This window comes from Oryzias latipes, chromosome 21 (assembly GCF_053564925.1).
Source record: "Oryzias latipes strain Hd-rR chromosome 21, Olatipes_Hd-rR_3.1".
Taxonomy (NCBI): Eukaryota; Metazoa; Chordata; class Actinopteri; order Beloniformes; family Adrianichthyidae; genus Oryzias; species Oryzias latipes.
In genome coordinates, this window is record NC_136257.1 from 30234814 (window position 1) to 30247541 (window position 12728).

Below are 12728 nucleotides of genomic sequence, written 5' to 3' on the forward strand. Positions count from 1 at the left end.
GTACGCCTTCCTTGTTCTGTTTGTTTGCTCAGTCTTAGTCTTCCTTCTGCTGCTTTCTGGAGTTCATAACATGTTTGAATGTGTCCTGAAGAAGCAGAGGAGGTGAAGAAGACGACGCCTGCTGAGAAACCTGGTCTGCCTGGAAAAGGTCAGTCTCTATGCCTCTTTGGGGTTTCCTCAGATCCTCAGCTGTGCATGAGCGTCCTGTCCTCTTGATTTTAGGCCAGTCTCCGTGTTGTCCTTTTTCCACATTTCTCTTCTTCTTTCAAAACACTTTTTTGAAAGGTTGTAGATGTCTCCATGTCTTTGTGCTAATGTTAGCCGCTGTTTGTGTTGTGAAGTTGAGCCCAAGCTGAAGGCTCCAGCAGAGCCTGCAGCAAAACCGAAGGAACCGGAACCCAAACCCAAAGCTAAAGTAGAACCTGAAGCAAAGCCGGTGGAGCTGAAGAAGCCAGCCAAAGGTATTTCCTCTTGTGTTTGGTTGTGTGTTGAGTTTGTTTTCAAGGTTGTTGATGTGTTCAGCTTCAGCTCTGGAAGCAAATCTTTCTGTGATCTAAACCGATCTTAATGTCGCTTCAAGCCCCAGAAGAGGCTGCAAAGACCAAACCAGAACCAGCCAAACCAAAAGCAGAAGTCCCCAAACCTGAGCCAGAAGCTTCCATTCCAAAGCCAGCAGTGAAAAAACCTTCTCCAGAACCTGAACCAGAACCACGTCCGGCACCGAAGGAGCCTCCGAAAAAAGGTAACGTTTTTGGAATGCTGCAGCCTTGCAGCTTTCTTAACGCTTCAGCTCAGTCGTGCTGGTCTCATGATCTGCAGTGATGTTCAGGTGTTTGTTCACTTAACCTGTCAGTACCACCACCAAAGCTTTGGAGGCAAAGTACCGCTGAGAAACATCTGTGTGAGTGTCACAAATCTTGTGAGTTCTTGCTCTGAGTGAGTTCACTGGGTTCAAGGGACAAGGCGTCCTGTCAGAACCTGCTTGGTGACTTGAACTTGGAAGAAAGAAGAAAAACATGGAGAAAATGTTTAGATCAGAAAAACTGCAGGAAGACTGGATTCCTCTTTATAGATCCTGGAAAAAGTTCTTTCCTAAAAAAACGCGTCGCTTCTGTGATGTGGAGCATTTCAGTGTTTCCGCAAAGACCGCTTCATGAACTAACACCGTGTAAATCCATAACCTCTAGCTTTCTGTTTGTCTATGGGAATGTGAGTTAACTGCCAAGACTTGGTTTAACCAGAAGTTAGAAGACCATCAGTCATTTAAACCTTCACTCTGTCACAATAAGAACCGTTTTCTTTTAAAGTACCTGAAGTGGCACAAATGAAAGCACCAGAAGAAAAGAAGGAGGCCGAGGCCGTACAGAAGAAACCGGATAAAGGTATCTGAGACTCTTGACACTAAAACCTGAACTTCTGGTCCTCTCTGTCATTTGTTCGTATGTGTCCTCTAACGTCTGGCAGACAGATGGACACGACAGTTCGATCCTCATGTCTTGGCACTCGATAGAGTGTTTGTGTGTTTGTCACAGTGCTCTTTATCATTTTCCAAGGAATAGTTCTTAATCTTTCTAAACGGTACTTCTTAAAGCTCCTGCAGCGGAGAAAGTTCCTGTGCCTCCAAAGGCGGCCAAGAAAACCGAGCCAGAAGTCTCCTCCCACAAGGAGGAGCCAACACAGCGGGAGAAAGGTACTCCGATGTTTCACCTCTGCTTTCTTCTATACCAAATGTAACACTCCCTACTCTCACAGAAAGATGACCTTCTTGTTTTCCTTAGATGCTCTAATATAGAAAAACAAATCATGTGGCCCTTGCAAAGTCCTAAAAAGAGGAAGAAAATGCTGAAACGCTTCATCCCAGAGAATTCTATGGTCTGAACTGTGACAGCATGTAAATTGAACCAGAAGATTTCTCTTCTTCCCGATGAGCCGGGCTTTGTAGTTTCCCACAGTAAACTCCTGAAACCTTTAGAGTGAATAGTAGAACAGGCCTGAATCCCTCTGCATACATTCAATCCCCATGGATTTATTAAAGTGTTTCATGATATTAATAAAACACCCTCAAAGCGGACACGCACACTCACTTTCTCCGTGGAGCTGGTGGTGATCGGCAAAAACGCTTTTTATTCTATAAGCACATCCATCTTTATAAAAGTTTGGATGTTTGTTTTCATGGGTGAAACTCAGACCCGCTGCAGCATGGTACAGGATCTTTAATTTATTTTATTCTTGATCTATTTTATTTTTGGGGGCTTGTAAGGACCACATGGCTATTTCTCCTAAATCAGAAAACCTTGACATGACCTGTCTTTTGCCAAAGTTTGAAAGAATCTGAGAGTTAGCGGCAGCAGCAGATTAGTCTGTACCTCAGATGTTCCTCTGAGAGGGGTACTCTTCGTCTGAGATGTCAGGTCTGATGACCTCACAGCTCAGTGATCTCACAGATGTTCTTCCGAAAACCCAACCAGCCGTCTTTCCTCGCTCGTGCGTTAGCACAGACTCTTTCTTCTTCTTTATTTATGTTGTCTGCATGTTTTGTGTCAAACCTTCTTGAAGCTTTGAAGCCCAAACCCCAACCTGAAGAAGAGTCTTACAAAGTACCTCAGACAGAGTACGATGAAGCCAAAACTGCACCGAAGGTGAAGGACAAGACCCCTGAGGTGGTTCCGGAGAAGACGCCTGAAAGAAAAGTGGAGTCAGTTCCTGAGAAGGTTCCTCCCAAAGTGGCTGAAGAGAAGAAGGCTGCTGAAAAAATACCCATGAAGGTGGAGAGTGAGAAGCCTGAGAGGAGGCTTCAGAAAGAGGCAAAGGCCTCTGATAAAACTGAGAAGACGGCTGACGTCAAACAGCCGCAAGCAGCAGATGAAGCTCTTCGCAAAGGTACAGCCGAGGCAGATCCCAGCTTTCTTTCATCAGCAATAGTCCACCTGAAGCTCTGGCTCCAGAATTCCTACTTAGTGACTCATCGATTCCAAGAAAGAGTTTCTGTTAAGATAATTCTTTTAACTCTTTAATGAGATTGAGCGATGATGTAGGAATGGCGACAACCCTCATTAGTACAGTTTTCCTTTAAAGTTTAGCATGAAGGTTTCAAAAGTGACATTAGCTTTGACCTTTTTACTTTAAAACATTTTAAAGAGCCACTTTGTTTTTTTTGTTTTTACTATAGAGCATAAAACTGGCACGATCTCAATTAATGTAATTTTTACAGAAAAAAACACTTGGAATAGAGTTTTTTGAGCAGCTTCATGTCAATTGTGGAAATATTGTGTTATATGAGAAAAATTTGTGAAAAAAAACAAAAAAGAAGCTGGGGTTGTACCAAAAAGATGGATATGAAAGCACTGCCACAAAAAAAGTTTTAATGGTAACTTTTAGGGCCATAAAAGGCTTCATCTCAAAAAAAATATTCTAAATAAAAAAATGTTTTAACCCGTTTTGTCTGGAAGCCAAATAATTCCGACAAATTGATCTTCCTGAGCAGATGGTGTTCTGTTACTGATGCTTTGAGCCCCCCCCCCCCCCCCCCCCCCCCTTTCAGCTCTAATTGCTTTTTAATGGTTTAATGACTAATGCTTCTTTCTAACAACTCCTTTCCTTATAATGCCTTTTCCTCATTCTTGGCTCAAAATTTGACGAATTCTTTAAAAGAAGCTGAAGTGAAGAAGATCCTTTCCCAGGATGAGGAAAGAAAAATGTCTCTTTCTCAGAAAGGTACCAACCATCTGAACATTTGATGGAGGCTCGGGTCCTTCATCACTCCAAGTGTGACCTCTTCCTCTGTCTGTGTTTCTCTAACCTTATGTTTGCCTCTGTGTTGGGTTCTCACCTCTTGGCGCCGCCTCATGACGCCTTTTCTTCAACGCGTCTTAAATATTCAGCTACAACTCTGGTGAAGACGGAGGAAATGAGGAGACAGGAAGTCCACACGGTGATGGAGGAAATATCTGCCACAGACGGGGCTTGGAAACATGAAGAATCTGTGCAGAGCGACACTGCTGTGCTTCACAGGGAAACACAGAGTCAAAGAGAGACGTCTGTGTCTCAAGACAAGATAGAGAAAACCCCATCAATTAGTATAAGCACAGAAGCCAGAAAACCGGATGGGAGCATAACAGGAGAAAAAGACAGAAAAGTGGAGGAAAGGCAGAAAAAACCTGCTGCTGAATATGAAACAATAAGCAGTAAAAAGGTCGCTGAAACTAAAAAAGACGTTCATATTTTGGCAGAAAAAGTCTCAGTTCAGAAAGTTGAGCTAAAAGAAGAGAAACGCGAGGAATCGATCGAATCTAAGGTGATGACAAAACAGAAAAGTTCCCGTAAGCCTGAAGTGACAACAAGCTCTGAGTTGATGCCAGAGCCCGTCAAAGATGTCCCAACGAAAGTCATCCAGCAGGGGGCGATCTCTCTGGTTAAAGCCGAAGGCAGGGAAACAGGACAAATCCTCGAAGGGAAAATTTTAGCCGTTCCTGAATCGGAGCAAAAGAGGATTTTCTCACAAAAGGAAATCAAAGGTACCAAAAAAAGTCTAACATCACTTTCATCGCCATGTTTAACCACAAGAGGGCAGCATTCCATTTCATAATTTTTCATAAATCATTCTTCTAAACATTTTAAGTTTAAACAAAACTAATTATTCTTTTAAGAAACTGAAGCCACATCCAAGCAGATTCCTCATCCTTCTGCTGAGACAAAAGAAAAAAGACAAGATGAAGGTATTATAGCAGCCTTTTCTTTTTTAAATCACCTCTTTTCCTGTCTTATTTATGTCTGGATTAACTTTTTGTCTTTGTGTTGTTCCGTCTAACCTCTTGGCACTGCTACATGGTGCCTACTCTTCAAAACTTTTAAATTCCTCAGAATTCTTTACAGAGAGGAACACAAAGAGACCAGAGCTCCAACACAAAAGTTCCCTGGTCCATGAAGATGAAGAAGAAAACCACGTTGAGTTTGGGCGACAGGAGGAGGTTTCCATTGATGAAGGGTTTACGGTAAACGGTGGATTATCTGTTACTGATGGTTCAAAAAATAGAAGTATGAAAGCAGGAACAAGTCCTGAAACAGACAGAAACATTTCCAAGACAACAGCCAAATCCCAGAAAAAAACTTCTGCAGGTCAGGATAAACCCAGAGATAAAAAATCGGAGTTCAACGCCGGTTATGAAGCAGTAAAAATATTGGAATTAGATCAGGCGGAACAAAAAGCTGTTCAGATTCACAGAGAAGGAGCTGATTCTGAGCAGAGGCGTCTTGAAGAACTTTTAAAAACAGAAACCGTGAAGACAGAGGCAATATTTTCTCTCAATAAAACGGATCTATCCATCAAAAAGATTCTAGAACCTGAACTAAAAAACCAAAAAGCTTCTCAAATAAGACCAACTTCCAAACAATTATTCATCAAAAATGAGGCAGAAGTTGAAGACGGGGAGGTGAAACTTCTTCAGGGAAAAAGCCCTGAAACCAAAGCAAACGTCCCACCTTTAACAGAAAAACCCCAAAGACCTGAAACTGATTTAACACAGATGTGTCAGAGAGATAAATATGGCTTTATAGATGTGAAAACACAAGAGTTTGAAAAGGCTGAGACTCTTGACCAACAGATATCACCAGATGCCATCAACCTTGATCTTAAAACTCCTAAGAAAACTTACAGAGAGGTGAGGAAGCATGACGAAGATGATAAATCTGACTCTGCAGCAGAGAAGATCTACAAGGACAACGAAAGAGAAGAACCAAAACTTTCACAAAGGCGGAGAGATAAAACTCAAAAAGCTGAAGATTGGACCGTAAAAGAACTTGCAGGAGAATTTAGAAATGAATCCTCAAATGAAGACAAATTGATCTTAGAGCAAGAAATGCAGAAACATCCAGAGGGAGATGACGATATGGGAGGAACAAAGAAACAATCACCTCAGACTGAAGATGAACTCCAGTTTGTTCTAGTTAAAGAAGGTCAGACATCTCAACCAGGTCAAGAGGAACTACAGGCAGATGCTGCAAAGGAACACAGGCCTAAGGATGTGGGTCAACGTGACACAGGACTGCTTTCACATGAAGACAGCATTAAACCCAAAGAACAGATGAGCCCCACATCTGAAACGCTCCAGGTTCCCACGGTCCACAGTTTACATGTTGGTGTTGAGATGACTTCTATGAAGAAGCAGGATCCACTGCAACGCGCGACTGCGTCTTGTGAGGTGGACAAAAATGAAAGCACCTTGGAGGAACTAAACCAAAACGTAGAAGCAGAGCAGAAAGCCGATCAGGGGACCTTAAGTAGACAAAAAGAGATTGAAGGGACGGTTTCAGAGGAACAAAAGAAACCTTGTGAGAAGGCCTTAACAGAAACGGAAAAATCTGGTTTCCCGTCATCAAAAGAAATGAAGAACAAAATTCCAGACAGATCGGCTCCTCTGACACACAAGAAAACAGAGCCAGAACAAAGCAGAACCAAGAAAGAGATCCTTGGTTCTTCTGAAACCGTCCAGGAATCATTTGGACAAACCAAAACGGCTGCTCAGGTTAAAGATGAGAAGGAAAAATCCTCCTCACCTCTGACAACAAAACCTAGACGAAGACGCCCATTAGATGAAGGAACATCCGTTCAGTTCAGGCCAGAGAGCAGTGGTGATGAGTCTGTAAACGTAACCCAGACTGATCTGTGGGGTCAAAGGGAGCAACGACAAACATCTGAAAATGAGTCTGGAGAGAAGTTGACCTTTCAGCCACAAACCGAGTCGGTCAAAAAACGTTCTCCAGCTCTGAACATGAAGCAGACTGAAATCCAAACTCCTGGTTCTCCAGTGATGAGGGCTGCACAAAAGAGCCCACAGACATCTAAAGGGAAAGACCTTACAGTAGAAATCACTGAGAGGCTCAGGTCCTGTGATGTTTCTGTAAAAAGTCAGAATTCCACTGAAGGCGAAGCACAGAATCCAGCAGAGGAGGTTAAAGTGACAGAAAGACGGTTGAGGGATCTAGAAGGCAACGTTACCTCCACTGAGAAACATCCTGAGTTCCTGAAAAGTCCAGATGCTCCAGAAAAGCAGGTCAGGACTCAACAAAGGCCAAAGCAATGTTTGGATGAAACCAAATCTACAGGTAGTCAGGAAGCAGAACCAACACAGGAACACTTGTCAGGGATACCTGACACCCTAGTAATATCCACAGAAACAAATGGAGCAGAACCCTCCAGGAGAACAGAACCAGTAAGAACCAAACAGAAAGATATGAAAGATTTGTCTGAGGTAGAAGAGCTGGAGAAGAGGGACTTCACTGATGATCACTGCACCTCTGCAGCACCGCGTCATGAACCCTCAGTAACAGACAAAACTGCCGTCTACAAAACCCAACCTTCAAGAACAGAACCAGATTTTCTGAAAGCCCAGTTCTCGCCTCCTCCTGAGCATGAACCTCTGATGAGAAATGAGGTTCAAAAGGTTCCGAGCTTCACAGAATCAAACGCTTCCGCAGGTACAGAAGGAGAAACGTCCCTGAACACGTTTGAGCACCAGAGTGGTGCACGCTTTCAGACTGGAACACCTTCATGTCGCATCACCCATTCTGTTAGAGCACAGACGTCTCCAGTCCTCCATCCACCAGGACACCTCTTTTGGTTTCTAAACCGGCACAGTTCATGCTGTGTGTTGACGTTTACTCACCACCCTTACTAACCCTCTCTGTGTTTTTATACACTCCACGTTGGTACGCAGGACGTGACGGGATCTTTCGGTCTTTGATTATCACCCGTCTCACTTCCTGTCTGTCTGCCGATGCTCATCCAGTCGGTCTTAGGTGGATCTGACTGTCTTCTTGTTTCATTTCCAAGCTCCTGTAAAGCAGAAGGAGACGCTCCCCGACGCCACGGAGGCTCCGGTGAAGCCGGCTGCCATTCAAGAAGGCATGTTGTGTTTGTGTGTCTGTTTGTGAAAATCATGCAAAACTGCAGGACCCCATTATTCCTGAGGGGTTTCTGTTTCATTTTGTTTTTTATTCTGTCCTTCAAGAGAGCAAACCAAAGGCTGCTGTGAAAGTCCCAGAAACAGAAAAGCTTCCTGAGAAAGCGAAGCAGGAAAAGACAGTCGCTCCACAAGCAGAAGCACAGCCAGGTATCATGGAGGCAGAACCGTGGAAAGAGTGTGTTTTCACTCTACCCCATCCTTCTTTGGCTCACTCTTTTGTTTATATGCCTGAAGTGACGGAGCCAATCCCGGAAGTAGCTACCAAAAAGGCCACACAGGAGAAACCAGCTGTAAAAGTACACACACCACCTGAAACAGGTAGAAGTGTTTAAAGGCTCAGAGTGAAGCATCGACTTTCTTCACCCTCTCTTTTCCATATCTCAATTCTTTACTAAAAATAAACTCTTTGTGTGTTTCTCCGTTTATAAAAGCACCTTTACAACATATCTTTTTCATGCTTTTGCATCTTTGTGTTTGTCATCCCTGTCTTCATCGCATTTGAACCATTTGTAATAAAAAACACCATCCTCTTAAACCCCAGACTGTTGTTTTAAGTACATTCCTAATTCACAATGCTCTGACCTCTTCTTCTGCAATAGATGAAACCAAGGGACCTGTCCAAGCGCCAGGAGGAGTCAAGAAAGGTAGGACCAGAGACTCAACTTACCTGAAACACAGCAACACTAAAAAACCAGGCTACACCAAAGAAAATCACCACTGGATTCTTCGGTTCTTGCTGCTGTAGACCTCAACAGAACCTCATTTATTTTAAAAACTCCAAATAGAACTAAAACAAATAAAATAAAAAATAAAATAAAAAAATACACAACAAATGAACAACGCAAAAACTTTTTTTGTTCCTACTTGATCTAAAAGTAGTAGAATAAGTTTGCTTCTCTTGACTTTATCTCAGAGAAGCATCTGTTGCTGTGCATCAATGTGGAAGAAGTGAATAAAAAACAAATCGTATGAAGCCATCAAAACAAAAAGGTATTTCTTTCCGGCAAGTTTAGCTCCAAATCCGCCTAAAAGCTAGGGGCAACATCTCCGGCTTCAGTTGGCTTATACAGACCGTCTGTGAAGAGTCCTGTTCTCACAGGATTCGGTTCTTCAGGGCAGCTGGACTTCACATGTTGATCTTGAAGATGCTTTTCTGCATCAGCATTTAATTCTAACTGCTGATGAGGAATCTGATTGAGTTAAATAACTAAATCTATCATGAGCAGATACACATGTCAACGACCCGGTGATCATCAGAATGGTTGGCTACTTTAGTTGGTTGAGGGTTTTGGTGAGAATCTGAGGTGGGGGGGCCCGTTAGTTGTTTATTACTGGAGAGTGGAATTCTAGTATGTGGTGACTGGATGGCTCAGTGTAGAACTGAAGCATGAGAAACCAGGGTTAATTTCCCAGAGGGCGCAATAAGCACTACTGCCCACCAATGTAACCACAAGGGGGCCCAAGTTTGGGTCTCCCTGTACCGGTTCCCAGCCCAGACAAAATACAGAAGGGCATTTGGTGTAAAAATCTTAAAACCACCTGTGCAATCAGTGAAAGCTGATTTGCTGTGGCGACCCTTAAAACCGAAAGGTGAACAATAAGAATGTGATTCTAGTCTGTTAAGCACAGATGGCAAAACAGGGTTGAAAATGGAGGACAGGAAGTGTCTCAGACCCCACCTTTGTTCAGAGAAGGTTTCTCCATTTTGACTGGGATGCTTCCTTAACTTCTCTTTCAAAGCATCTGTCCTCTCTGACCAGAATGTGACTTTGTTGTCTTTAAAGAAGAGGTGGAACGTGAGACCCTGATCAGTGAGAGTGGGTTTGCTGTACATCTCAATGTTCAGACGCATACATACCTTGATATGTAAGGAATAGTCCAAGAATGGTCCAAACGATTTTCTTTTGGTGTTTTCCCAAGTGAATCGGATTAATCTGTCCGTCACATTGATGTTATTAGTGAATTCTTCCACTTCCTGGGTTTTGGTTTGAACCAATCTGTCTACACATCTAGACCAATGTGAGGATGCAGTTGCAGGAGTGGATGTCAGAGCTCTGTTTTTTACGCTTTCCATTTATAGATTGGGAACTATAGTAGAACACAGATGATCTTATGGCACACTTTTGTTGGGACTTTGGATTATTTAGGCCATATTTACAAAACTGAAGTTATTAAAAAAAAAGATTTTATTCTTTAATATAAACACATAATGGGCACCAAACATTTGATTTATTTTGGCTGATAGCTGAAGCTTGGTTGACAGTCATCAACAGAACCTTGATGTACAGCAACAAAATGATAATCGAGAAAATAATTAAGAAGCGTCAGTGCTGTCATCAAACAAGCACAGTTCATAATACTTTCATTAAAACTATCATTAAGGTTTTTGTCTAAAATACTTACCAGCAAAATCTCTTTTTTTAATACATAAGTATTTTTAGCGCACCTTTTCTGTTTAAAATATTGTCGCCATCTAGTTATGGCCTGTGTCTGTCTGTGTCTGTGCTGTAATGTCACAAAAGTAATGTCGCATTTCTGCCGCCTCAGAAACGGTTCTGCACAAAAAAGCTAAAGTTCAATTGGAAGAGGATGGGACATTTGAGATTCCCACATTAAGGAAAACAACCAGAGTAATGAGGCAAGCGGAGGAGGAGCATGAAAGCATCACACTAAAAAAGGTTCCGTTTGCCCCACCACAAGAAACTGAAGGTGAAGAAAAACCCCAGAAGGTCACCAAAGCTACAGTTTTTCAGGCTGAAGAGATGGTGCACAAAGAGGAAACTGTTGAGGTGTCGGTTGTCACCAGAAGACCTGCGGAAGAAAAGAAGCCAAAAGAGAAATCAGAAGCATTGAAAAAGCCAGACGTCGCAAAGCCTCTACAGGAAGAGGGAAAAGAAGCTCCGAAAGATAAATGGACCCGTCAGAAGCCCACCCCCAAGGATGAAAAACCAGAGGACAAGATTTCTCTCAAGAAAACTTCAAAACCAAAAACAGAAGAGGAACCTGCGTCCCCTAGTGCCGCCCTCAAAAAGGTGAAAAAACTACCTTTGGATGAAACAGAACCAGAAGTAGTCAAGCTGAAGCCTTTTGAGAAGCCTTCAAGACCTTCGGAGGAGACCAAAAAAGACAAAGACAGGCCAGACAGAACCACTGTTCCTTACGAAAAGGGAGAAAAGATTCCCAAACAGATAGAAGACAAAGAACCTCCAAAGAAATCTGAAGAGGTTCCTGTGCAGGTCAAGGAGCCAGCAGCCAAGACTCCAAAGTCAGTAGATAAAAAGGAAAGTCCAGAGAAGAAGGCTGAAGAAGTCAAAAAGCTCACTAAAGGGAAGTTGCCAACTGCTGAAATGGAAGCAGAAAGTGTAAAGCTGAAGCCAATCCCCAAACCTCCAAAAGAGGATGCAGCACCAGAGAAAAAAACAGTGGAAGAGAAAGAACGGAAGCCATTCGACCTGCAGCCACGTAGCACAGCTGATGAAAAATTGAAAGCACAAGAACCAGAGACCAAAACAAAGAAACCTGAAATCTCTAAAGCAATGAAGCAAGAGAAACCAAAGGGGGTTGAAGTAGTTCCAGAAGAAAAGATTCCTTCTAAGCCAGCCATGGTTAAGAAACCTGACAAGGTTCCTGAGGAGCCCAAAGGTCTTCAACTGGGGAAGGGAGTCATACCCAAGGCAAAGGAAGAAAAAGAGGAAGTAGCGTTAAAGCCAATAGAGCAGCTCAAAAAGGCACCATCACCTCAAGTAGAGAAGCTCAAAGAGGAAGAAGCAGCTCCAGCTGAAAGGAGGCCTAGCATTGACAAACTCAAAACACTTCCAAAACCAGTTTCACCAAAAGACTCCATTGAAGCTGTGACTCTGAAGAAGGTCCCGAAGAAGCCATCACCACAGGAGGCAAAGACCACAGAAGCAGCAAAGCCTGAGAAGGAAAGAATTCCTGCAGCCAAGGAAATCTCCCCGGGAGCTGTACAAATGAAGAAGATTGCCACTCAGTCAGAGGAAGAGGTATTTGAAGAAGAGTTTGAGGAAGAGGCAGAAGCTGAGCAGGAGGAAGAAGAAGCCTGGGGTTGGGAATTGGTTCCACGGGACAGTTATGGCTCGGAGGACTGGGAAGGTGAAGGAGAGGAGGGTGCTCTGGAGGTTCCAGGGGTCACAAAGAGAGGTGAGATGGTGGCAGCACCAACTCATTGGGTGGTGACCAAGACAAAGCCCTTCATTTTTGCCTTGAGCCATCTCTCTTCATTTCCACCTTAACGCTCTCATCTGAGTCGTCCTCGCCATGTCATCTTCTCATTCTGAAATGATGTCCGCCATCTCCTTCGTCAATGTTTTGTTGTCACTTTGTGTGTAACTCTGTCAAATTCATGCTTTCTGTGCATCATCCTTTTTGAAACATGTGATCATCCCCCGCATGCCATTTTCAAATCATATTCATCATGTCATTGTTAAGTTGTAATTATACATTTTTCATCATCTGTTCTTGTTTTCCATCATTTCATCATTTGTTCTCTACAGGAATCCATTTATACTTTCAAATCCATTAAAACAAACATCACATTGGCTCCCACTGGCATCTTAAACAGTATGTAATGACAAAGAAAAAGTAAACTAACTGTGAATTTCTCTAAACAGAGGGACAGCCAGCAGAGGAAGCAGGCAGAGGTAGAGGCAGAGGGCTTAAACGTAAGTTATAAACACTTTATCATTCAAGAAAAATGTCCTACATACTATATCATATATAACTAAACTGGTTTTATTTCATTGTATT

The 12728-nt window shown here is 42.9% G+C and overlaps 1 protein-coding gene across 1 annotated transcript in view; it reads left to right on the top strand.

Moving 5' to 3' along the window:
- The window catches only part of ttn.2 (titin, tandem duplicate 2), a 198414-nt gene that overhangs the window by 81000 nt on the left and 104686 nt on the right, over positions 1–12728 (top strand). Inside the window, exons 70-75 of the mRNA XM_078939704.1 lie at positions 92–148; positions 342–461; positions 581–742; positions 8561–8605; positions 10509–12122; positions 12593–12643. Coding sequence (XP_078795830.1) covers positions 92–148; positions 342–461; positions 581–742; positions 8561–8605; positions 10509–12122; positions 12593–12643 — 2049 coding nt within the window. The remainder of the gene's footprint in view (positions 1–91; positions 149–341; positions 462–580; positions 743–8560; positions 8606–10508; positions 12123–12592; positions 12644–12728) is intronic.